The 23,967-nt window shown below is 45.1% G+C and overlaps 1 protein-coding gene and 1 long non-coding RNA gene across 2 annotated transcripts; both read right to left on the reverse strand.

Annotated features, from left to right (window-relative positions):
• Positions 1 to 1,414: 1,414 nt before the first annotated feature.
• LOC118565345 (SCAN domain-containing protein 3-like) lies at positions 1,415 to 16,291 on the reverse strand. The gene is made up of 2 exons (XM_036145613.1): positions 14,536 to 16,291; positions 1,415 to 1,455 (listed from the first exon to the last, which is right to left on the reverse strand). The coding sequence occupies exon 1, from the start codon at positions 16,238 to 16,240 to the stop codon at positions 14,567 to 14,569; it is 1,674 nt and encodes a 557-aa protein (XP_036001506.1). The 5' UTR covers positions 16,241 to 16,291; the 3' UTR covers positions 1,415 to 1,455; positions 14,536 to 14,566.
• Positions 16,292 to 21,747: 5,456 nt separating this feature from the next.
• LOC118565547 lies at positions 21,748 to 22,653 on the reverse strand. The gene is made up of 3 exons (XR_004932434.1): positions 22,544 to 22,653; positions 22,159 to 22,471; positions 21,748 to 22,083 (listed from the first exon to the last, which is right to left on the reverse strand). It is a non-coding gene; the product is annotated as an uncharacterized LOC118565547 (long non-coding RNA).
• Positions 22,654 to 23,967: the final 1,314 nt, after the last annotated feature.

The raw sequence follows: 23,967 nt of genomic DNA on the forward strand, positions 1-23,967 counted from the left end.
ACATGAAACTTTTATCCAAGCTTACTCTTCTACTTCAACCTCATGCTGCAACTCAGTAGATGAACTGCTCGATAGCTTTCTGTCTAAAGTCTCAGATATCACTGACTGCATTGCTCTAATTAAAGTGAAGGGTGTTTCCAGTAAGAAAATAATCTCTGTGGAGAAGCTCTCCTTATATTTCTGTGTCTCTCTGTATATATATATATATATATATATATATATATATATATATATATATATATATATATATATATATATATATATATATATATAAAAATTAGGGCTGGGCAAGTTAACGCGTTAATTCCGCGTTAATTCATTAGACTATTAACGGCGATATTTATTTTATCGCGCATTAACGCATGTTGCTCACATGCTTTCAGTCAGTGTCAGTCAGGCAGCACTCTCCCGCTCCCCCTCCCCTCTCGTACATGGCTCAGCGGCGCCAGCCAATCAGCACGCAGGCTCAGCCTGGCCCGCCCACTCAGCTCTCACACAAACTTGACAAACAAACAGCTGAGAGAGACCGCAGCAGCGAAAAAACATGAACAGGGGAAGTAGCACCGTTTGGCTTTATTTTAATACCGTAAATTAAATCAAGCTGTATGTTTTGTAAAAAGCCGGTTCATTTCAGTGGAAACACAGCAAATATATCTAAGCACGTGAAAAAACATGAAAACGTCGAGCCCCAGAAACGGAGAGAGGAGACGAAACTTCTCTCATTGCCCCGACAGACCCACAGACGTCTCTGACTGAGGCGTTTCAGTCCTCCTGGGAACATCCAGGTAGATCAGTGGATGGATGGATGGATGGATGGATGTTACTGGAGCCCACACATAACATGTAATTAAGACCTTGAAAGAACCCAGTACATATATTAAAAAGTGTTATTTAAGATAAGATAACATTAGCTAATCCTTTTTTTATCCCACGACGGGGAAATTTATAGGATTAAAGCAACAGGCAGGTGCACACAACACAGACAAAATTACATAAGGATTGAAATATATAAGAGGTGGATTAGCAAAAAAACACTGAACATAACATTATTATTATTATTATTATTATTATTTAATTGTAATAATAAAATAAAAACCACAAAACCCAAAAGGTCAACAGTTTCATGATACATCAAGCTTAGGGACTGGCTAATATACAGCAGGTCAAAAAAGGCCATATTTTGGCTGTAGTGCTTGCTGTTCTCTTATAAAGAAAAGATCAACTAGTGCACTAAATTCAATAGATGGGTTGAAAATATCCAGTATAAAATAAGTGCTACAAATGTTACAACACTTTTGTTCATATGGCAGCAGAACATTAAAATAAAAGTGCTCTTTACACTACGTTTGAATTCATTCTTGGAGTTTGTAAATACAATGCGATTAATCGCGATTAATCGCGATTAATCAGGGAGATTAATCGCGATTAAATATTTTAATCGTTGCCCAGCCCTAATAAAAATAAATAAATCATTGGTGTGACACAATAACAAACTAGCTTGAGCGCATTGCTGAGCACTGAGAGTTTCTCAGTGTATATTGTTTTTTATCAGAGTAGGTCAACAAGTGGGGATAACGAGTTGTCACTATAATTGGCACTATAAAAATTAAATTTTATTGAAAATTGAATTGATTAGTTTGTTCCAATTTGTCTTCATGATTCCACAAGCAAACACGTTTGCACACATATTTCAGTGAGCAAAGGAGTTCTTGGGTATGTGTCTCCATTAAGCTACCCATACACTGTATGATTGCTTAGCTTGTATGACTGTTTTTCCTTTTTTGAGCCAGTTCTTCAGTCATGCAAGAATTTTTTGGATTGGGCCTATTTCAGCTATAGCATGGTGTAGTATACAGGGGGTAATGAGGGGCGATTAGCCTCTCACGACCACCTCCCAATCAAGAATCGTACGGTCGTATAAAAATGAAATATCTTTGAATTCAGTTGGCCCTTGTGAGGTGATCGGGAGTGCATCTTGCTGTAGAAGTAGAGCTACGAGCATCTACGAGCCGATTTCTCCCAAACTTGCGCATTGCCCATGTGCAAACAAGGGAATTCTTCTTCTTCTCAGATGGAAACATAGGAGTGGAGAGAGAAGCATGGTGGAGGTATGTGTGACATGGAGTCAAACAACGCGTAGAATTGCCAAGGCAGCGTGTTTTGCACTAGTGAGCCTCATAACAACAGCGAGCAATGACACTTCTGTATTTTTCTTCTACTGTCTACGATGGCTTCTGGGTAGACAAGTCCGACAAGCAGCATCTCTCTACGGGGTTGAGTGCAACATGTGGTTCTTGGACGTACAGTGTGAGCAGTCAGATTGCATGTGAGCATTGGGTTGTACAGTGTAAGTACAGATATCATGAGCTGTGAACTTTTAAACCCTGCAGTTTTGTCGTAAAGTTTGAGCTGTATCTTAATACAACAATTGAAATTATCGTACAGTGCATGCCTGGCTTTAGATCCCAACTTTATTGTGTCTTCCAATGAAAGAGTTAGGCCTCCTTGCTAGTCTTTTTATTTCCTGAAAATTTCTGAATATCTGAAATCTCAGAATATTTTTGTAATCAAAGCTCAATCATCGATCAATTTGAATTTTAATTAGCTTGACTTCCATGTGAACTGCCATCTAGAGTAGTTGTTTCTAAATGATCAATAACCGAGATCTCTGTTTGCGGTCCCTCAAAAAAAGTTTATTTGCTAGAGAAATGAAGGGACATTTCTGTTGCTGCTTGTTCTCTGTTAGTAAAGTAGTTATCTATACCACTGTAACATAATGGTCAGACAGGGAACCTTGAGTGGGGCTAGATTCTGGGAACCATTGCAGACGGACAGTCATTCTTTGGAAATATTGTGTGTTTTCATGCATGTGTGGTGGGTGGAGCAGATAAACAGAGCAGCCTGGAGCTTGAAAGAAATAAAAAAAAAACTTTGTAATAGCAGAGTATGTCCCCATGTCCTCAAGTGCAGCTTATTACATTTGCATCTCAACTCTATGTGCTTTGAAGATTTAAGCATTTCTCTGAGTCTGGGTTACCATTAATTTATTTTCCTCCACTTTCAGCCTGCTTGATACCTACCTTCCATATCCACCTGTTCTGTGTATATGTGTGCAGTACTCTAGAGCAAAAACAAAAAAAGAGTTTTAAATCAAAGGTTTTGCTAAATCATCTTTTTAGCTGATAATCATACACCATGAGTGAAAGATTAATTAGAAAGCTGTTTATGCATTTGTGCAAGCTGTAATGACAGCCTCATTTTAGCCATTGAGTAATTAGAATGATTAAGAAGTGAAAAGCTCATCTTGCACTGTTACAATGACAAATCTCCAAACTCTCAGAAAAAGCACATTTTAAGTACTTCTCTGAATAGTCCAAAAAAAAATCAAAGCAGTAAAATGAGGAATGTTTCCACTATGCAGAAAATGTGCACATTTCATGTGCGCAAGTTAATTATGCCACTTCACAGGAGCTTGTGAAAGGATAAGGAAAGCTGCATAAATTTAGCTGTAATCCAGGCAGGCAGAACTCATTTGCAGGGATGGTCTTATCTGGGCACTGCAGCTTTCTCACAAAATTAACCTTGGATATTTGGGCCCAGTTCAGCCAGCGTTTGATTCTCTCTCTATCTCCTTCTCTCTCTCTCTCTATTTTCTCCCTTTCTCTCTTCCTTTCAGTCACACATTCTCTGCAAACAACCCCTCCCCCTAGAACAACCCCTCCCCCTAGAAACCAGTACTCCCCTTTACTCCCTGTAAAGGATGTCAATTTGTCTAATTGAGCCTCTTACATTTTTTTAAAACAGTTTATCACTGAAATTGATGAAGTACTTCAATACATATATAGGAAGGAAGGAAGGAAGGAAGGAAGGAAGGAAGGAAGGAAGGAAGGAAGGAAGGAAGGAAGGAAGGAAGGAAGGAAGGAAGGAAGGAAGGAAGGAAGGAAGGAAGGAAGGAAGGAACTATTTATATTTTGATCCATCTACAAACTTCTCCACATCATCCATGACATGCCTGTGGTGCTCCCTGGTCTTTATCATGCTGTTCATTTACTAATGCTCTGAGGCCTTCACAGAAGAGCTGCATTTATACAGAGATTAAACTACACATAGTTGCACTACAGTGATTGGGACATTTTCAGTTGAGTGCACATGATTCTATTTAGGGGCATCAGTGTGAAAGGGAGCTTAATACAAAAGCACAATGAAACCACTGAGGAAAAAGTAGACAATTGTTGGGGGGCCTGCAAAGACAAAAGGCCCATAAACTGGTTAAGTGTCTTTATTACTAAAAACTTTTGTTTTAATTGCATAAGCTTAAAGGTTATAGCCAAAACATTTTTGTCAAAGACATACATTTTTCAAAAATAATACAACCACAGAACGTCTAGAGTGATGCAGAATAAAAGTTCTAAGTTTTGATGGTTCCAAAATATCTAAAAATGTATATCTGGTTATGATGCCAGTATCGACGCGAAAGGATTCTTCTATTTCTATCAACACCAATAGAAATAGTAGGTTGAAGTCACGTGAGACAGAGCTCAGGCATTGTCTGGGATCATATTAGCTCTGCGATTGCGCTGAGAAATGGCTTCTTCTTGGAATTAGATTTCTCAGATTCAAGTGGACCAAAAATAAGGCAAAATGAGGGTGAACATCAGTTAACCTTTTGAGCACTGGTGCCGACTTCAGGAAGCAAAGGGGCTCAAAAGCGACACAGTGGTTGCCGCTTTTCTTCTGGACAGGTAAGTAGAAAGTTTGCTGTTACTAACCATTATGCTAGTGCTACCGAACCTGCCAGCCAGCTGGCAACCAGTACAGTTGAAGGTTTGAACTACAACAGTTTGCCGGGACGAGTTAAACTTTGTAGCTATCTCCTTTAACTTAAAAACATGGTTTTCAACAAAAGAGAGTATTTGGGAATATATTTTACAGTTCCAAAACACACTTTGGATCTCTGATCAGAATTTAACAGTGCGAGAAAGGGACATTAAAATAGCAGTCAGGAGGGCAGGAGTAAATTAGGTTTGCTGAAAAAGCAGCTGTGAGCCCAACTTGTTTAATTTCCCTGTTGTTTCACCTCAAGGACTACAGTCCTCTTGCCCTGACATCCCACACTATGAACGTTCTAGAGAGACTCCTGTTGGCCCAACTGAGTTAGTAAACAAGCTATATATCAAGACCCCCTGCACTTTGCTGGAGTTGAAGATGCCATCGTACACCTGCTTCAGCAAAACCACTGTCCTTTAAACAAGGTAGACAGCACTGTAAGGATCATGTTAAAGTAAACATGAAGTACATTTAACACAATGCAGCCTAATTTGCTTTGTCAGAAACTCCAGAACACGCAGAGGGAGGCCTCAACAATTGTCTGGGTCAGAAGCTACTTGATTAACAGACCCCAGTTTGTGAGACTCAAGGGTTGAGTGTATAACCAGGTAGTCAGTCGAACAGGAGCACCACAGGGCAATGTACTTTCACCATTCCTCTTCACTCTTTACACCTCGGTGGCTGATGAAACAGCTGTGGCACCTTCTAAGTGTGTGATGGCCTCTTCCAATACAAGACATACTCCAGTCATCTGCAGAAATACTCAGACAACTCTGCAGTCGTTGGGTGCATCAAAGATGGAGAGAAAGCTGAGTATAGGGAGCTGGTGGAGCACTTTGTGACATGTCGTGAAAACAGTAATCTAATACTGAATGTGAATAAAATAAGGGAGATGATTGTACGTTTCAGGAAAAACAGGAATAGGTTCAACACTATTACCATACTGGGAGAAGAAGTCAAGGTGGTGTAGGAGTATAAATATCTTAGTGTTCACCAGGACAACAGACTGGACTGGAGATGCAACTCTGAAACTGTGTACAAGAAGAGCCAAAGCAGCCTGTACTTTCTAAGGGATTTTAGGTCCACCAGGGTTTGCAGCAAGATGCTGCAGATTTTCGCTGCCATCATCTGTTCGGTAGCAGCATCAGAGCAACAGAGTTAAAGAAGTTCAATAAGCTTAAAGAAGGCTAGCTCTCTTGTGGGGACCCTTCTAGATTTTATGAAGAATCCTTTGCATAAAGAACATTATGGACATCCCTGAGTGTCCTCTTCATCAGACTGTCATGCAACAACAGAATGTCTTCAGTCAGAGGCTCCTCCAAAACTGCTGTAAGACAGACTGCTACAGGAGATCCTTCCTGCCAGCTGCCATCATCATCTATGACAGCTTGTTGAAGAAATCTTCATGAGTTACACCAGCATTTAATTTCCCTTTGTGATTATTTTATTTTAATCCCACAATCCCCTGTGCTGTCTTCATCAACTGTGCCATTAGTGGTGGACTGGAGTTGACTGACAGATAGCAAAGAGGGATGTGTGTCTGCGAGCGCTAGGTGTGCTCTGTGCTCAGCTCTCTGTGCCCGCCCACCCACCCAATCTTCAGTGACATGGGGTTGACTTTTGCAGCTGAGCGTCTCGTGCAGTGAGAAAAGACAGAGCCAATTCAACCTCTTTTTGTGTTCTTCCCACTACGACTATGAGGAATAAAGAACTTTGTGTTCTCATGGAGTATATAGCAAGCTTTTGGAAGAGCTAATGCTCTGACACCTTCTGTTTGTCTCCAATCACCTTAGATGCTCCTCACATGATGGGGCCATGTGCAGCTTCACTGCACATGGCCCCATCATGGACTATTTCACAAACTGGTGCCAGGAAGCCATGCTGGAACTGAATGTCACCAAAACAAAGGACATGTGTATTGACTTCAGGCACAAGACCTGTAACCCCTCTATAACCATCATAAATGGGCAAGACATTGAAATTGTTCACCAGTATAAATATCTTGGGTCTATCATAGACGACAAACTAACTTTTAACAGTAACACAGACATGCTGTGTAAGAAAGGGCAGCAGCGCTTATACTGCCTCAGAAAGCTAGCCAGGTTTCAGGTTGACAAGACTCTGATGACCATGTTCTACAGATTCTTTATAGAGTCCATACTCACTTTCTCTGCCATCTGCTGGTTTGCTCTTCTTAACATAAAGAATAAAAATGCCATATCCAAGGTTATTAAGGTATGTAGTAAAATCACAGGCGTCCAACAGAAAAACATGACTGAAATATACAAAGAGCAGGTAATTAGGAAGGCTGAGTCCATCTTGGATAATTACACCCATCCCCTACACAACCAATGTCAGTTTCTACCCTCTGGTTCCCGTTTTAAATATCCACCAGCCCGGACAAATAGATACAAACATTCTTTTCTTCCCTCTGCTGTCCAGCTGCTAAACGCTACCAGGAAAATCAGATAGTCACATGTTGCATACATATAGGCCTTCGCTTTATTCATTCTCTGCGCTGCACATATTTATATACATTTATTCACCTTACTTTTATATTTTATGTGTTTCTTGTGTTTTTATGTGTGAAGTGTGAATGTTTTATTATTACTACTGCACAAAAATTGCCCATATTGGGACAAATAAAAGTTACTACTACTACTAATTTGTACGGATGGGAAACACCTGTGGCTGACATCCACCTGGTGCACCCAGCTGGAGAAAGGTAAGAACAACACACCACACTTCCACTGCACACAACGTAAGTGGTTTTATATGTTTTTATTCTTTAAAATTTGGTATTGATTTAGTTTTTATAATATTTTTGGTATTTGTGTGATAATTTGGTTTGTTCTGACTAGACTGTTGTTAACAGGTTACTCTTATCGGTGAAGGACCTACATGGTAAGTTTGTGATAGACATATGATTTGCGTAAACTGAAATGAGTTATAATCTACACCATACTTTAACAAAAAAAACCTTTAAGGTGTAGAAGTAAGTGAACCCCGATCGAAAGATACGATTGTCTCGATACAGAGTATTCCGGTTAATCTAGGAAGTTGAAAATGCAGCGGAAATTTGGTCATTGGTCAATACAGTGGAAGCTGATTTTGGGTTTGTCGATTCTGATTCTTATGTTGGGGATGTTTACTTTGAGCATTGTTATTCAGGGAGCAGGTACTGTTGGTCTTATTAGACATCAGAAGCAGGCCATTCAGGATGAATATGATTGTCTGACTCAACACCGTGGTATTGAACTGCATTACATTAGGAACAGGGGTTATATTTGAATTTGATTTATGTTCAGTAATACATTGTGGAAATGACCCATCAGTCTGGAAGGAATCTGATATTTATGCTTGTGTGTTGCTGAAGGGCACCCTACCCTCTCTTTACATTGGTGTCAAAACTGGGTTTATATGAGATGGCACACAGGGAATAAGGCTACTCCGGTTCGCCATGGAGGTTTTGATAGATTACTACAAGAAGCATTAACCCTTACTAGAGGTCATCACCAGGTAGAGCGGGGAGTTAACCCCATTATTCTGACAATTTCGGAATTGAACATTAATCCTTATTTTGGGGAAACAACTGGGGTTTATTCTGAGTATAGTAGTGGGGTAACTATGCCCAACCCTTGTAGTATTAGTTTGTCAGGTTTTTATCTCGTCCTTGGTGTAGATACAGGGGGTGAAGGTCCCGTTGGTTTGATTAAAATCTCTCTACATAATGCAACTACTTCTGCTGAACAGGTTCCTTCATCACATGTGGGTAAAGGGTTATCCTCTTCAGAAGGATTTCATGTAGATTATAATAAACTGACCCCTGGAAACATTATTGGGAGTTCTACAGGGGAAATGAGACAGAACTTGTGGGTTTCTTGGATGCCTCAGACTGCTAGAGAGTATACTGTTGATAATTGTGTAGACTGCACCTTTATTTCCTTTTGAGTATCCTAGAGAATATAATTGCATCTTGGAATTGACAAAAGGCCACTCTGCGAGGTGCAAGTAGTATCATGATCTTTTCCCTCCCATGAATAGTAAAACTAAACCTAGGCCTTTTACTCCTGGAAATCAAAGCAAGCAGTATGTGTGCTTTAACTTCACAGACGAGGGAAAGAGGATTCATCAAGGGTAGGAGTAATTCCACCTGAGTGGTGGAAATGGGTGTTTCCTTTGAGAGGAATAGGTATATCTGCTGGTGCGGATTCCATTCGGCCGTTGGAGTGTGTGCAATGGTAAGATTGGTGGCACCACTGTTGCTCATGGGACCAGGAATGAAGCAGGGAAACTTGTTACATAGAATTAAGTGCAGTTCTGAGTTTGATTTAACACATAATTCTCCTACTTATATTGATGCTATAGAGGTCCCTAGAGGAGTTCCAGATCAATACAAATTAGTGGATCAGGTTGCAGCAGGGTTTGAATACATATTCCTTTGGGTTACCTCTAATAAGAATGTTAATAGAATTAACTACATACATTATAATGTGTTGCGTTTGTCTAATCCAGGGGTTCTTAACCTTTTCGACCTTGAGGCCCAATTTTTAAAGTACAAAGTGGCCCGGGGCCCATTAAATATTAACACTGTACAGTTTGATTTGTATTCAATAATAAACCAAATCCACTTATTGTTTAACAAGCAAAAAAAATTGTCTAATAAAATGACATGATAAAAGGGGATCATCACAAAAACTTTTATTAAACGTTTATATAAACCTGCACACACACATCAAGACACCGAACAGGCTTATAATTCATGGACCAAATCAAGCTGTGTTAATAAAAAAAATTTAAGGATCAATTCAGGCTGTTTAATCATATTAAAAAAGACCAATAGTAGTGTCATGTTTGCCTTGAGATGTCGGGCCCACATGCAGAAACACACTCGGTAACAACGGGTAAGTTTAAAAGGTTTATTTGTTTACACAGGCAAGAATGCTAGGCGGCGAAGCTAATCTGCGGGCTGGAAGGAACTCGGGCAGGAACTCGGGCGGCAGGGAACCAGGTCGATCTGGAGGTGAGGGAAGAACATTAATTCTCGGAGGGAAAAGCCCTAAGGAAAGTAGTCAGGTGAACGTAAGCTTACCACGAGGTGCTAGAAACCTGACCGGGGAGGACGGCAGTGTGGACTCAGCTGGATGTTGGTCGTAGGTGTCCGGGCGGCTGAGAGCGTGGCGAGAGGTCCGAGCAGCACCGGAGAATCCAGGACAACGGATGGAACCTGGGGGTCGTTGGAAGTGCGTCTCGTCCGCGAAGCAAGGCTCCACTCGAGAGGAACGAGGGAATCCCAGAAGGTGACTCGAGGAGGACTGAGGAGCTTGAAGAAGGACGAAGGAGCACGAGGAGGTACCACAACGGTAACACTCAGGCATCCACCCGTTGTCCGAGTGCAGATCTTATAGTGCAGCTCCGGTGCTGCTGACGAGCTGCAGGTGCGTCTACTCCGCTCACCAGCCAACCACGAACACCTGTGGACGAAGCAAAGATGGCAACAGGCTGCATGGCCCTGCCAGCTGAGTCCTGACACCACCCCCCCCTCAAGGGTCGCCACCTGGCGGCCCAGAGGAAGACGTGGATGGACGAGAGGAGAGAAAAGAGTCAATGAGTGAGCGGTCCGGAATGGCGGAGCCAGGGATCCAGGACCGATCCTCGGGACCGCGGCCCACCCAGTCGACGAGATACTGGAACCCCTTACCTCGCCGACGGGAGGCCACGATCCGTTGGATCTGGCGTCCATGATGGTCCTGGGAGGGTGGAGGGGGTTCGGCCGGAGGGCACAAGGGGCTGGAGTTGACAGGCTTGATCTGAGAGACATGGAATGTGGGATGAACTCGGGAGTGGAACGGGAGGCGGAGACGGACAGTCATGGGACTGGGAATGGAGGTTATCTCGTAGGGGCCAGTGAATCGTGGGGACAGTTTGCGTGAGGCTGCTCCGGAGGGGAGGTCACGGGTGGAGAGCCAGACTTGTTGACCTGGTTGATAACTGGGGGCTGGGATGCGTCTACGGTCGGCGAACTTGCGGTTATTCTCGGCGGTGTCCTTTAAGGCCTGGATGGTTTGAGACCAATAGAGTTTGCAGCGGTCGATGTGGTCCTTTACCGAGGGTACAGCGATCCGTCTGCTGTCTTCGGGGAGTAGTGGTGGCTGGTAGCCTAGAGAGACCTCGAAGGGGGACATTCCTGTTGCGGCGGAGACGTGGCTGTTGTGTGCGTATTCGATCCAGGGTAGATATTTGCTCCAGTCTGATGGGTTCTGTGAGGTGAGGCAGCGGAGGGCGGTCTCCAGCTCCTGGTTCAAACGTTCTGTCTGACCGTTGGTCTGCGGGTGGTAGCCTGAGGTTAGGGTATACCGGGCCCCCAGGGCCACGGCAAACTCCTTCCATACCCGCGATATGAATTGGGGACCACGGTCAGACAGAACCTCCTGGGGAATTCCGTGTAGGCGGAAGACATGTTTGACCAGGAGCTGGGCCGTTTGAAAAGCTGAGGGTAGTTTTCTGAGGGGAATGAGATGACAGGCCTTAGAAAAACGGTCGATTACTGTTAGGATGACTGTCATACCTTGTGACGAGGGGAGCCCAGTAACAAAGTCCAGGGCGATATGGGACCAGGGACGTTCTGGGACAGGCAGAGGCTGAAGAAGGTGGCCGGTTTGACGGTTTGCTCTGAGCGCATACGGGACAAGAGAGAACGAAGTCCTTGACGTCTTGGGACATGGAAGGCCACCAGAACCACCGTGACAAAAAGGAGCGGGTTCGATGAATGCCAGGGTGAGCAGAGAACTTCTCTGAATGAGCCCACTGTAGTACTCGGGTACGGGCTGAGCGGGGAACATAGGTTCGGTTGGGGGGGCCGGTTCCAGGGTCTGGATCTGTGAGCTGGGCTTGGGAGATGACATCCTGGATCTCCCACTGGAGGGCTCCAAAAACACAAGAGGGAGGAATAATGGTCGTGGGTTCCCTCTCTGCGTCGGGTGGTGAGTAGAGACGGGACAGGGCGTCTGGCTTCTGATTCTTAGAACCGGGACGGTAGGAGATGGATAAATTGAATCGGGAGAAAAAAAGGGACCAGCGGGCTTGTCTAGGGTTTAGTCTCTTAGCTGTTTGAATGTAAGCCAGATTTTTATGGTCGGTCCAGATGAGGACGGGCTGCTCGGACCCCTCAAGCCAATGGCGCCACTCCTCCAGGGCAAGCTTGATTGCAAGCAGCTCTCTGTCGCCCACATCGTAATTCCGTTCAGCAGGAGACAACCGTCGAGAGAAGAAGGCACAGGGGTGCAGTTTGTGGTCTAGGTCGGAGCTTTGGGAAAGGATCGCGCCCACTCCTGTGTCTGAGGCGTCGATTTCGACCACAAACTGTTTCTTTGGATCTGGGTGGACGAGGATTGGTGCTTGGGAGAACCTCCTCTTGAGGTCGGAGAATGCTGTGTTTGCTTGCGGGTTCCAGGAGAAGGGTATCTTGACCGACGTGAGGGCGTGGAGAGGAGCGGCGATCTGGCTATAACCCCGGATGAACCGACGATAAAAGTTGGCGAAGCCTAAGAAACGTTGCAGCTCCTTCCGGGTCCCGGGGACCGGCCAGTCGAGGACCGCCTTGATCTTCTCGGGGTCAGATCGAACCCTTCCTCCTTCTAGAATGAGGCCAAGGAAGGACACAGAGGGTTTGTGGAACTCACATTTTTCAGCTTTGACGAATAATTTATTCTCGAGCAGGCGTTGCAGGACCAACCGAACATGACGCCAATGATCTGTGGGATTGTTGGAGTAAATGAGTATATCGTCAAGGTAAACAAAGACGAACACATTGAGGAAGTCTTGGAGGACGTCATTGACCAGAGCCTGGAATACTGCTGGGGCGTTACAGAGGCCGAACGGCATGACTTGATACTCAAAGTGGCCCAGGGGAGTCTTGAAGGCTGTCTTCCACTCAACTCCCCGGCGGATCCGCACCAAGTGGTAAGCATTACGTAAGTCTAACTTAGTAAAGACCGTGGCTGACTGGACCGGTTCTAGGGCGGAGGAAAGGAGTGGGAGAGGATACTTATTCTTCACCGTGATGGCGTTTAACCCTCGATAATCGATACAGGGGCGTAGGGAACCGTCCTTCTTGGACACAAAGAAAAACCCTGCTCCCAAAGGGGATGACGAGGTTCTAATCAGCCCGGCTGCTAACGATTCTTTAATATATTTCTCCATGGCCTGGCGTTCGGCCTGAGAGATGCCGAACGCCAGGCATCTCTCAGAGACCAAACTGCTGGCAATTTGGGAAACGGGTCTCTGCCCACTTAAGAGCTCGGCCGGTAAGTAGCCGTAAAATAAAGGAAATCTTCACGTCATCCTGGACGAACAAGCGAGGGGAACGATTAAAAACTAGGGCACATTGGAACAAAAATCCTCCGCAATCACCACTGTCTCCGGAGAATTTCTCCGGAGCAGGGGAGGAGGCCTGGGGATCGGGCGGTGACGTCACTGGATTCATGACTGACTCGGAAGCGGAAGTAGAAGGGGCTGAAGCGGCTGCCTGCTGGTTAGCATTTAGCATGGCCGTGAGTTGGTTAATTTGACCGGCTAAACTCTGTATCTGGCCTTGCAGGCCTACTACAGTGGATTCTAACCCACGGATCTGATCTTGCTGGGCCGCTAGAGCCCCACCGAGTGTGCCTGCTGAGGCGCTTTGGCCTGAGTGTTCTTCTGTCATGTTTGCCTTGAGATGTCGGGCCCACATGCAGAAACACACTCGGTAACAACGGGTAAGTTTAAAAGGTTTATTTGTTTACACAGGCAAGAATGCTAGGCGGCGAAGCTAATCTGCGGGCTGGAAGGAACTCGGGCAGGAACTCGGGCGGCAGGGAACCAGGTCGATCTGGAGGTGAGGGAAGAACATTAATTCTCGGAGGGAAAAGCCCTAAGGAAAGTAGTCAGGTGAACGTAAGCTTACCACGAGGTGCTAGAAACCTGACCGGGGAGGACGGCAGTGTGGACTCAGCTGGATGTTGGTCGTAGGTGTCCGGGCGGCTGAGAGCGTGGCGAGAGGTCCGAGCAGCACCGGAGAATCCAGGACAACGGATGGAACCTGGGGGTCGTTGGAAGTGCGTCTCGTCCGCGAAGCAAGGCTCCACTCGAGAGGAACGAGGGAATCCCAGAAGGTGACTCGAGGAGGACTGAGGAGCTTGAAGAAGGACGAAGGAGCACAAGGAGGTACCACAACGGTAACACTCAGGCATCCACCCGTTGTCCGAGTGCAGATCTTATAGTGCAGCTCCGGTGCTGCTGACGAGCTGCAGGTGCGTCTACTCCGCTCACCAGCCAACCACGAACACCTGTGGACGAAGCAAAGATGGCAACAGGCTGCATGGCCCTGCCAGCTGAGTCCTGACAAGTAGGAGTTTTACTTTAAATTAATACAATAAATTATATATATATATATATATATATATATATATATATATATATATATATATATATATATAAATCATGAAATCAATAAAAAGGGGGTGATCAAATAAATGCATTCAAATAATATAAATCTATAAATATAAATAAACTAAATGAAATTAAAGTGCAAATGAAACTATAGCCTTATAATCTGCAAAGCCATTGTAAAATTGCTTCAGCAGTCTCCATTTTTGCATGGCAGAACCAGAAGAACCTTTATATCTGTGACAAATGAACAATGACACAAATAATAACAACAATTAACAACAATAATACAACTCCCTCTTATCTTCACCTCTTAATGAGACACTTGGGCCTGCCTCTGAGACATAATCAGATCCAGTCTGGGTGGAATGGGAGAAAGGCTCACTCTCAGAGTAGCCTCCAGAGTTGCTCTGAGTCTGTTTCGGGCTTTGGTCTTAGTTGTGGCCACGATGGAGAATCCTGATTCACACAGGTACGTAGTTGTGAATGGGAGAAGGAGTTTCACAGCCCTCAGTGCAAGACATGGGTACTCCTTTGAGACAGCAATCCAGAAGGAGCCCAGGTCCAGTTTGCCCCACTGCAGCTTTAAAGTGCTGTCAGTAGAAACATCCAGAAGCTGGGATTCCAGGTGTGAGGGCAAAGCAACATCATTTAAAGTGGAATCCACTGAAAATGGGTCCAAAATCCACATGTTTCCCTCTCTGGGATCCTCAGGAAAGTAGTCACCAAATTTCTTTGCCAGTTGGGAGAGGTGCTGGGAGACTGAGTCACTGATCTTCACCTGAGGGGAGTTTTCCAAAATGTCAGACAAAAGTGGAAACATGTCCATCCTCTTTTCCTGGGCCCTCTTGGTCCACAAAGCAAGTTTCCTCTTGAAAGCTTCAACTTTGTCTGCAACACAAAATATGTTGCTGTTTCTTCCTTGAAGTGAGGTGTTCAGTTGGTTCAGTAGTGAAAAAATGTCACAGAGGTAGGCAAGTTTTGCTGTGAACATTGTGTCAGCATAGTAATGTGCAAGATGAGATTTTTTCTCAGTGAGAAAAGAGAACACCTCATTCCTCAGTTCAAACAAACGATTGAGGACCAGTCCTCTCGAGAGCCATCTCACTTCACTGTGATATAGCAGCTGGACATGATCTGCTTCTATGTCCTCACAAAGCTTAGCAAAACATCTGGAGTTCACAGCATTGCTTTTAATAAAGTTTATGGTTTTCACACTTACATCCATCACCTGGTGGAGATCCGGTGACATCTGTTTTGCTGCAAGGCTTTCACGGTGGAGAAAACAGTGTGTCCATTTTGCTTCTGGTGCACGACCAAGTATCTGTGTAATGACACCATGATGCTTGCCAGTCATTGATGCTGCACCATCACTGCACACCCCGACACAGTTCTGCCAGTCCAGGCCGTTCTCAGTGAAGTAGTTATCCATGCAGCGGAAACATTCCTGAGCCGTAGTTCGTGTTGGTAGCTCTCCACAAAACAGTATGTCTTCGTGCAAACTACTGTCCCAGCGATAGCGAACAAAAACTAGCAGCAGTGCAGCATTCGTGACATCCGTGGACTCGTCTAATTGCAAAGAAAAAAAAGGACTACTTTTTATTCTTTCTGTAAGTTGATGCTGTATGTCTGAGGCCATGTCCGCGATACGATGACTCACAGTGTCGTTAGAGAATGGGATGGTCAGCAGCTTTTTTGCGGCGGCCTCTCCGATTAGCTCACGGCACATATCAACAGCGGCAGGCAGAATCAACTCCTCTGCTATGGTGAATGCTTTCTTACTCTGTGCCACACGTCTGGCTACGAGGTAGCTGGCTTTCAATGCACATTTAGAGTTGCTTGTCAGTGACACGACAGACCTTTTCTGCATCTGCAGCCCAATTTCCTTCCTCCTAAAATATTCCACCGGCTTTCCCACGAGCATCGGGTGCTTGGTCTCTAGATGCCGCTGTAGTTTTGAGGGCTTGAGAGCTTCGTTGGACAGCATTAGCCCACACTCCACACACTGGGCTTTTGGCACTGCCTCTGTTCCTCCATTTACAAACCGTATTTAATGAAGTCGAGATTGTATTTCCGCAAAAACTTTGTCTTTTGGGTGGGGGTGTCGGCAGGACGTTCGTCTTCATTTTTTCTTTTTAAAAACTTATCCATTTTTGCGAGAAGGGTAATCCAATGTAAACGTCCGCTAGCTCTCACCTTTTACTACTGTGAGCTAACTTTTAGCTAACGGATGAAGTATTTTTAGAAGCCTCCGACCCTGCGGTGGCGCTGTCAAAAAACCTAGGGTCCTGAGAGTGCTGTCCTGAGAATGCTGCCTCCGACCCTGCAGGTTCATACTATAGGGTAGTTCACGCGTGACGTCAGCGCTACATCCGGGCACTGTGGTTGGCAAAAAACAGAGCTTCTCTCGTCTACTACGTGACAAAACGGGTGATTTAGAGCGTGCTTTTAGTTAGTTTATTTTTGGAATCTAAACAATTCCTTCGACTTGTTGTGCTCCCGGTTGCACACAGAGGCATTCCAAATCGTTGGATGTACGTTTCTGTCGTTTACCGAAGGAGGAAGGTCGAATAAAGAAATGGATATTTTCAATGAAAAGAGCGCAGGCAGACACTCCCAATGGACTGGGGGAGCCATCATTCTACGAGAGAATTTGCAGTCTACACTTCATCTCCGGTAAATACAACTTAATTCTGCTCTAGTCATTGTTCTACTTAAATAGCGGCGGAGGGGAGGTGGCGATCGCTACACGGGCCGGAGAAGCGGCCCGTGTAGCGATAGCTACCTCCCCTCCGCCGCTGTTTGAAGAAGCAGCAGCATCGGCTGCTGCCGCTCCTCCGGCCCGTGTACGGGCTATTACGCCCCCGTTCACAGGCGCTAGTACTTCTGTGTTTACGCTGCAATGTCGCCGACACCGCCACCCATTTTAACAAGACAAAAGCACTTAAATAATCCGTAGTGAAAAATGTTTGTTTTTAAAACCTACCGGGCCTCTGCTGAGACGCGGCCTGTGTCCGATGCTGCTTTCTGCTGTTACACAAACGTGTCTGAACATCCATCCATCCATTTTCTGACCCTCTTAATCCCTCATGGCGTCGCGGGCGTTTGCTGGAGCCTTTTTCCCGATATAAAATAATTGTAGCCGTCCAGTGGTTTCATGCTTTCGTGCTCTCTTGTCCGTACTGGCCTGCGTGTTTATAAAGCAGCTGTGTCGCGGTAAGATACCCTTGGCCAGCATTTCACAGATTCACTCCGTCCCTTCAGGCTTTTGCTGTGTGGATCTGGCAATCTGACACCATCAACCATCAACTTACTCTTAAAACGATCTTGTGATACGTTATCTAAAGAAGAAAAATACGTGGAGAACTTGTCAGTTTCTCTGTTTGCGTCCGCCATTGTGTTCGCCTTTTGCCAAACAGTCCGGCGCGCATGTGCGAAAAACCCACATCAAAACAATAACAATGAACTGGTCATTTTTGCTGCGAAGTAGACAGTCTAATTCTCTGTGTATTGGCGCTTTTTAAACAACTGAGTGATGCATTACCGCCACCACATGGTCGAAAGCTGCACGCAGTCCCACGGCCCTTGCGGCCCACAGGTGCAAAACTGAAATATTTTTGCGGACCACAAGGGGGCGCTGGCGGCCCAACTTTGGGCCGCGGCCCTATGGTTAAGAATCACTGGTCTAATCTGACTAGAGATGCAGTAGAAGGTCTGGCTGAACAATTACCTCCTACCTGTCTTATGACTGTTCAAAATAGGATGGCATTAGACATGTTTTGGTGGGAAAAGGGGGTGTTTGTGCCATGTTTGGAGATGTGTGATGTACTTCCATCCATCTTCTTCCGCTTATCCGGGGTCGGGTCGCGGGGGTAGCAGCTTCAGTAGGGAGGCCCAGACGTCCCTCTCCCCAGCCACTTGGGCCAGCTCCTCTGGGGGAATCCCAAGGCGTTCCCAGGCCAGCCGGGAGACATAGTCCCTCCAGCGTGTCCTGGGTCTTCCCCTGGGCCTCCTCCCGGTGGGACGTGCCCGGAATACCTCACCAGGGAGGCGTCTGGTAGGGATCCTAACCAGATGCCCGAGCCACCTCAACTGGCTCCTCTCGACGTGGAGGAGCAGTGGCTCTACTCTGAGTCCTCCCCGGATGACTGAGGTCCTCACCCTATCTCTAAGGGAGAGCCCAGACACACTACAGAGAAAACTCATTTTGGCCGCTTGTATCCGGGATCTCATTCTTTCGGTCACGACCCAAAGCCCGTGACCATAGATGAGGGTAGGAACGTAGATCGACCGGTAAATCGAGAGCTTCACCACAACGGATCGGTTCAGCGCCCGCTTAACGGCAGACGCCACACCAATCCGCCTGTCGATCTCCCACTCCATCTTCCCCTCATTCGTGAACAAGACCCTAAGATACTTGAACTCCTCCACTAGGGGCAGCACATCCTCCCCAACCCGGAGAAGACACTCTACCCTTTTTCGGTTCAAGACCATGGTCTCGGATTTGGAGGCACTGATTTTCATCCCGGCCGCTTCGCACTCGGCTGCAGACCGCTCTAGTGAGAGCTGTAGATCACGCCCTGATGAAGCCAATAGGACCACGTCATCCGCAAATAGCAGAGACGCATTCCTAAGGCCACCAAAACAGATCCCCTCAACACCTTGGCTGCGCCTAGAAATTCTGTCCATAAAAGTTCTGAACAGAATCGGTGACAAAAGGGCAACCTTGGCGGAGTCTAACTCTCACCGGAAATGAGTTCTACTTACTGCCAGCAATGCGGACCAGACTCTGACACCGGTCGTACAGAGACCTAACAGCCCTTATTAAAGGGCCAGGTACTCCATACTCCCGGAGTACCCCCCACAGAATCCCTCGAGGGACACGGTTGAATGCCTTCTCCAAATCCACAAAACACATGTAGACTGGTTGGGCAAACTCCCATGCACCCAACAGGATCCTGCTCAGGGTGTAGAGCTGATCCAGTGTACCACGGCCAGGACGAAAACCACACTGCTCTTCCTGAATCCGAGATTCGACTATCCGACGGATCCTCCTATCCAGAACCCGTGAATAGACCTTAACAGGGAGGCTTAAGAGCGTGATTCCTCTGTAGTTGGAACACACCCTCCGGTCCCCCTTTTTAAATAGGGGGACCACCACCCCTGTGGTCCTCAGGCTCTGCTCAGGCTCTGCTTCCGCAATGGAAATATCTTATTTGGGATTAAGGAGGTCTTCAAAGTATTCCGCCCACCGACGCACGATGTCTCATGTCGAGGTCAGCAGCACACCACCCCCACTGTAAACAGTGTTGGTACTGCATTGCTTCCCCCTCCTGAGACGCCGGATGGTGGACCAGAATCGCTTCGGAGCCGTACGGAAGTCTTTCTCCATGGCCTCTCCGAACTCTTCCCACGCCTGAGTTTTTGCCTTGGCAACCAGCCGACCCGCCCGCCGCTAATGCTGAGTGCTGTATGTTTTGTTCTATGATGATTTGCCTCAATACGTTCAGCAGTAAGAATGGGGTGTGTTTGAGAATCCCACCTTCTTAGCTGTATGATTATATTGGGTATTGGTTTTGACACAGATTTGAGATTGATCTCTCTTCATGAGAGATCAAAAGGGGGATTTGTTATGAAAATATATAATTTATATGATAATAGTGTATTTAAAGATACGTTGTATTTCTAGAGGTATTTCGTGGAGGTAAAAGTAAGATTAAAGCTTATTCAATCAGACAAGTTTAGAGGAGGTGTTTTAACAAACACCAATTCGGGCTGTGAGACAGGGCGGGCGTGTTGTGATGCGGCACAAAGCGCTTTTTCCAATCAACATAGTCCTGACAAGGAAATAGCTTATTTGATTATGCTAGTTTACAGGCGCCGCGACGTCCTGTCTCAGTAAACATATGGTGGCGGGGTTTAACAATCAAATATCCGGTGACATATTGCAGGAGGCGGTGGTAGAGCCCCTCTTTCACCTTGATATAAAACCTTCAGTGAACCTCCCCTTCAAAGACATACACAGCTTAAACTCACATCATGTCCGGAGGTCGTTCTTCACTGGTTGTCACTGCTCAGGTTCATAATGCAGGATTGACGCTGACGCAGGAGTTTAATGAGATTTTCACCGGTAAGTTACTGTTTTAATTAATATCAGCAACCTTTAGCAGCTTTTAATATATTGTAACAATTCTGTGTTTTAGTTCTGCTGGGGGGCCTTTGGTTATTTGTTTGTTAAGTTACCTTGTGAAGCTTAATATAATGTGTAAACTGTTTATGAGTGTTCTCCTAAGATGCTGGCAACTACCGATCTCTGTCGCATTGGGGATTTAGCATGAAGTCAGCGGTGAAGCTATGTGTAGCTACATGTAGCCATGTGAACCTTTCTGAAGCTATGAGGGTGCTAGTTTTCGTCAGACTTGCAGCCTCATTTGTAGTCATTCCAATAAACCCTGTTCGCGGGGCTATATCTTCTGTTACCATTATTACAATATATTTTTTTTATTTCTTAGCATCCATGGCCGCTCAACTGGAAGATTTCATTTTAACACAATTGGACTATGGTAAAATCTAATTTAACCTCATATTCAATTTTATTTAAATATAGCATTGTAAAAATACAAATAAATTATTTTAACCAATTTTATTTTTATTTTTTCATCCCAGACTTATTTAGCGATAGAGGTTTAATTGATGAAAAGTACAGATGACCCCCACATGCTCCCCTGACCCCTGATCAAACGCATCGCCAAGGAAGGTTGTCTCGGAAGCGGACCAAAAGGAACCTAGTGCCCGACGTTGCAGTTGGGAATACATCGACCTCCAAGCGATCGCGGACAGAAGACATTCATGATTCCTCTGTGATAATAATATCTTTTTCACCGGCACCATTCAACTCCCTCAGCATCAAGAAGACGTCATTGTTACAGGCTGTTCAAGTCGCATTCCCTCGCTGCTCGCTTTGCCCCTGCAGAAAACACGGATAATGCGCCACAACAAGGACGGCCGTTACCCGGTGAGTTAAGAATAAGTACGCAATTATTTTATAACTATAAAACTATCCTTGATTGTATTTTTCTGATTTAGCACTTTAATTTCTCTTTGTGAGTGCGTTTTTTTTTTTTTTATTTACAGTAACTCCGCTGCCGGCAATAGAAAATGGTGATACCGCATAACAGAAGAAATCCCTCACATCTCATCAGATCAGCATCCGCCATCACAAGGTGAGTTGGGTTCAAATCTGACCCACAATCCTTTGCTGCATGTCTTCCCCCTTTCCTGCCATCCTACAGTTTTGCTATAATCTATATAAATCTTAAACTATCCCCTTGATTATATTTTCTTAAATTAGCCCCGTTTTAAAACTCTGTCTCTGTCTGCTTTTTTATCTGCAGCAGCTCCAGCTACCAAACACGTGAGACGTTCCTTAAAAAAAGAGCAAAATAGGGCCCAGTTTTAACAGACTGCGTTTGAATGTTCGGGGCTTCCAACGAGCTATTACCAGAATCACATCCAAGGTGGAGACTGCTCGAAGGATTATCAAGGGTACATCTTAATTTCAAAGCTTTCAAAGAATTAGTTTGTGATATAATAAATAAATATATTGTCATGTCGTTCTTTTTATATATTAAAAGGTGTCATGATTGGTTTGATATGTTTGACCAACATGCAGAGGACACCGGCACACAGGGAGCAGTTTAAGGTATTTATTAATAAAACTGCAGGAGATTTGTTCAGTGAAGTAATCACAAGACGAAAACTGGTTCTAAATGGAACGATCACGGGAGGAGAGACTCGAGAGGTGTTAACTCGGGTGGGAACACGAACGATCTAGGAGACAAGGGAGAGAATAATTAAATGAGTCTAAACATGGGACTAAGGGGAAAACGAGAGGTGCCTGCTTACCACAAAGGCTCGGAAACCGGACCGAGGGGGAAGCGGAGTGGACTCAGCTCCAGATGGAGTGTTGTGAACAGATGATCGGTGGGCGTAGGCGTAGGGCAGGGTCCGAGCAGCGCTGGTGGGTCCAGAGACAGCAGTAGGAACCAGGCTGATCCGAAGGGGTTCTTCTTCAGTCCGAACAGGCGAGACCATGTAAGCTCGATGGGGGCAATCCAAAAACATCCAGAGGCAGGTAACCAGTGGAGCAAGACTTAAGCTGTCCAGGTCCGAAAAAAAGATCTTCCCACACGAGAAGCCACGGGGCACGAGAGCGGACCTGAGGGAAACACAAGTCTTTTTAGGAAGTTTCAGTTAGTCAAAAGGACTATGGCTGCTTAAGCATACTGACAACAGTTAATATTCTGGCGTCCTCCAGCTGTCAGAGCGCAGATCTTATAGTGCAGCTGAGCGCTGCTGAACACGCTGCAGGCGTGCGCGCCCCGCCCACCAGTCAGCTGTCATCACCTGTGGAAAGAGCGGAGAGAGAGAGAGCAGGGCCGTCAGAAAACTGCACGGCTCTGCTCGCTAAGTCCTGACAATGGTTGTTTTTAGAATTAGCTTGTCATCCAATAAATGGCTCTTTTTTTTGTCCTGATTATATATATAAAAAAATCTAATTATAATTTTTCTCTTGTTTTACAGCCGCTGCACTACAGTAGAACGTATACCGGTTTCTTCTTGCCGTCATTCTACCTTCTATCGTCGGAAATCTGCTGTACTTCTGAGAACCTGCAGGGTTCTGATGGATGAACTGCTCGACTCATCAACGTCATAGTACTGTTAACCAGCTAAGTTGTGACCTCCGTAAAAAATGGATAGTCAGCAAATCAGAGATGATTTGGATGAAATTGTGGAAGCCATAAATTAACTTAGGAATCTCCCTGTTCAACCTGCAGCCGAATTTGTCAATCTAACCCCAGGTTCCCCCGTCAGACTTCAAGGGCAGACTGATCCCGATTGGGATTTTGAGCATTTACTATGGTTAGAACAAGCCATCCACAAATTAAATGATTCTTTCTCTCAACCACTCTCGCCTGTTAATGACTCGTTACAGTTTCAACAACAAGTTACAAATGCTTTAAATTAAATCACTCAAGTGGTTAATAACAAAATAAAATTCTGCCGGATTGTAATCAGCCCTTTGACTTTCAGAAAGAAGCTCTTTATTATTGTCAAAATGGTGTGGAGATTCTTTTCAGGGATTGTGTGAAATTCAGAGAAAAGTTCTTTAAACAGAAAACGTGGATCCTTTTAAATGCATCACAATAGCCTCCGCCTGCATGAAGGTTTTCACATCCCATTTCCCTTACAATCCCCTCCCCGGTGGACTACAAACGGCAAAAGACATTTTCAAATGCATCCATTCAGCTCTGAATATCTTAAAAGGTAACATTAAAGCATCTCCTTCTCAACATAAAAAACTGGAAAAGCAAAAAAAGATTATCATATTGTTGGCTGATAAAAGAACGGGGTTAAAACGCGAGCAGTTTGCTCTGAAAAATCAAACAGTGGGCTTTATTCTTCCCTTGTTATTTTATTTATTTATTTTGATTTTGATTTTGGAAAGATGCCTACCCTCACCACAGTGGACTTTGACACGCTTCTACATAAGATAGCTGTTATGGAATAGAAGATCTGCCGACTCGAAATGAATTATGATGTAAACGGCGCGTATGGAAATGAAACAACCCTGCCTGTGACTCCGAACGGCGACCACCAGCCCAGCCATTTTTATTTCAACTTGTATATTTTCAATGTGTTTCTTGACAACAG

The sequence above is a fragment of the Fundulus heteroclitus genome, chromosome 13 (assembly GCF_011125445.2).
Source record: "Fundulus heteroclitus isolate FHET01 chromosome 13, MU-UCD_Fhet_4.1, whole genome shotgun sequence".
Classification (NCBI taxonomy): Eukaryota; Metazoa; Chordata; class Actinopteri; order Cyprinodontiformes; family Fundulidae; genus Fundulus; species Fundulus heteroclitus.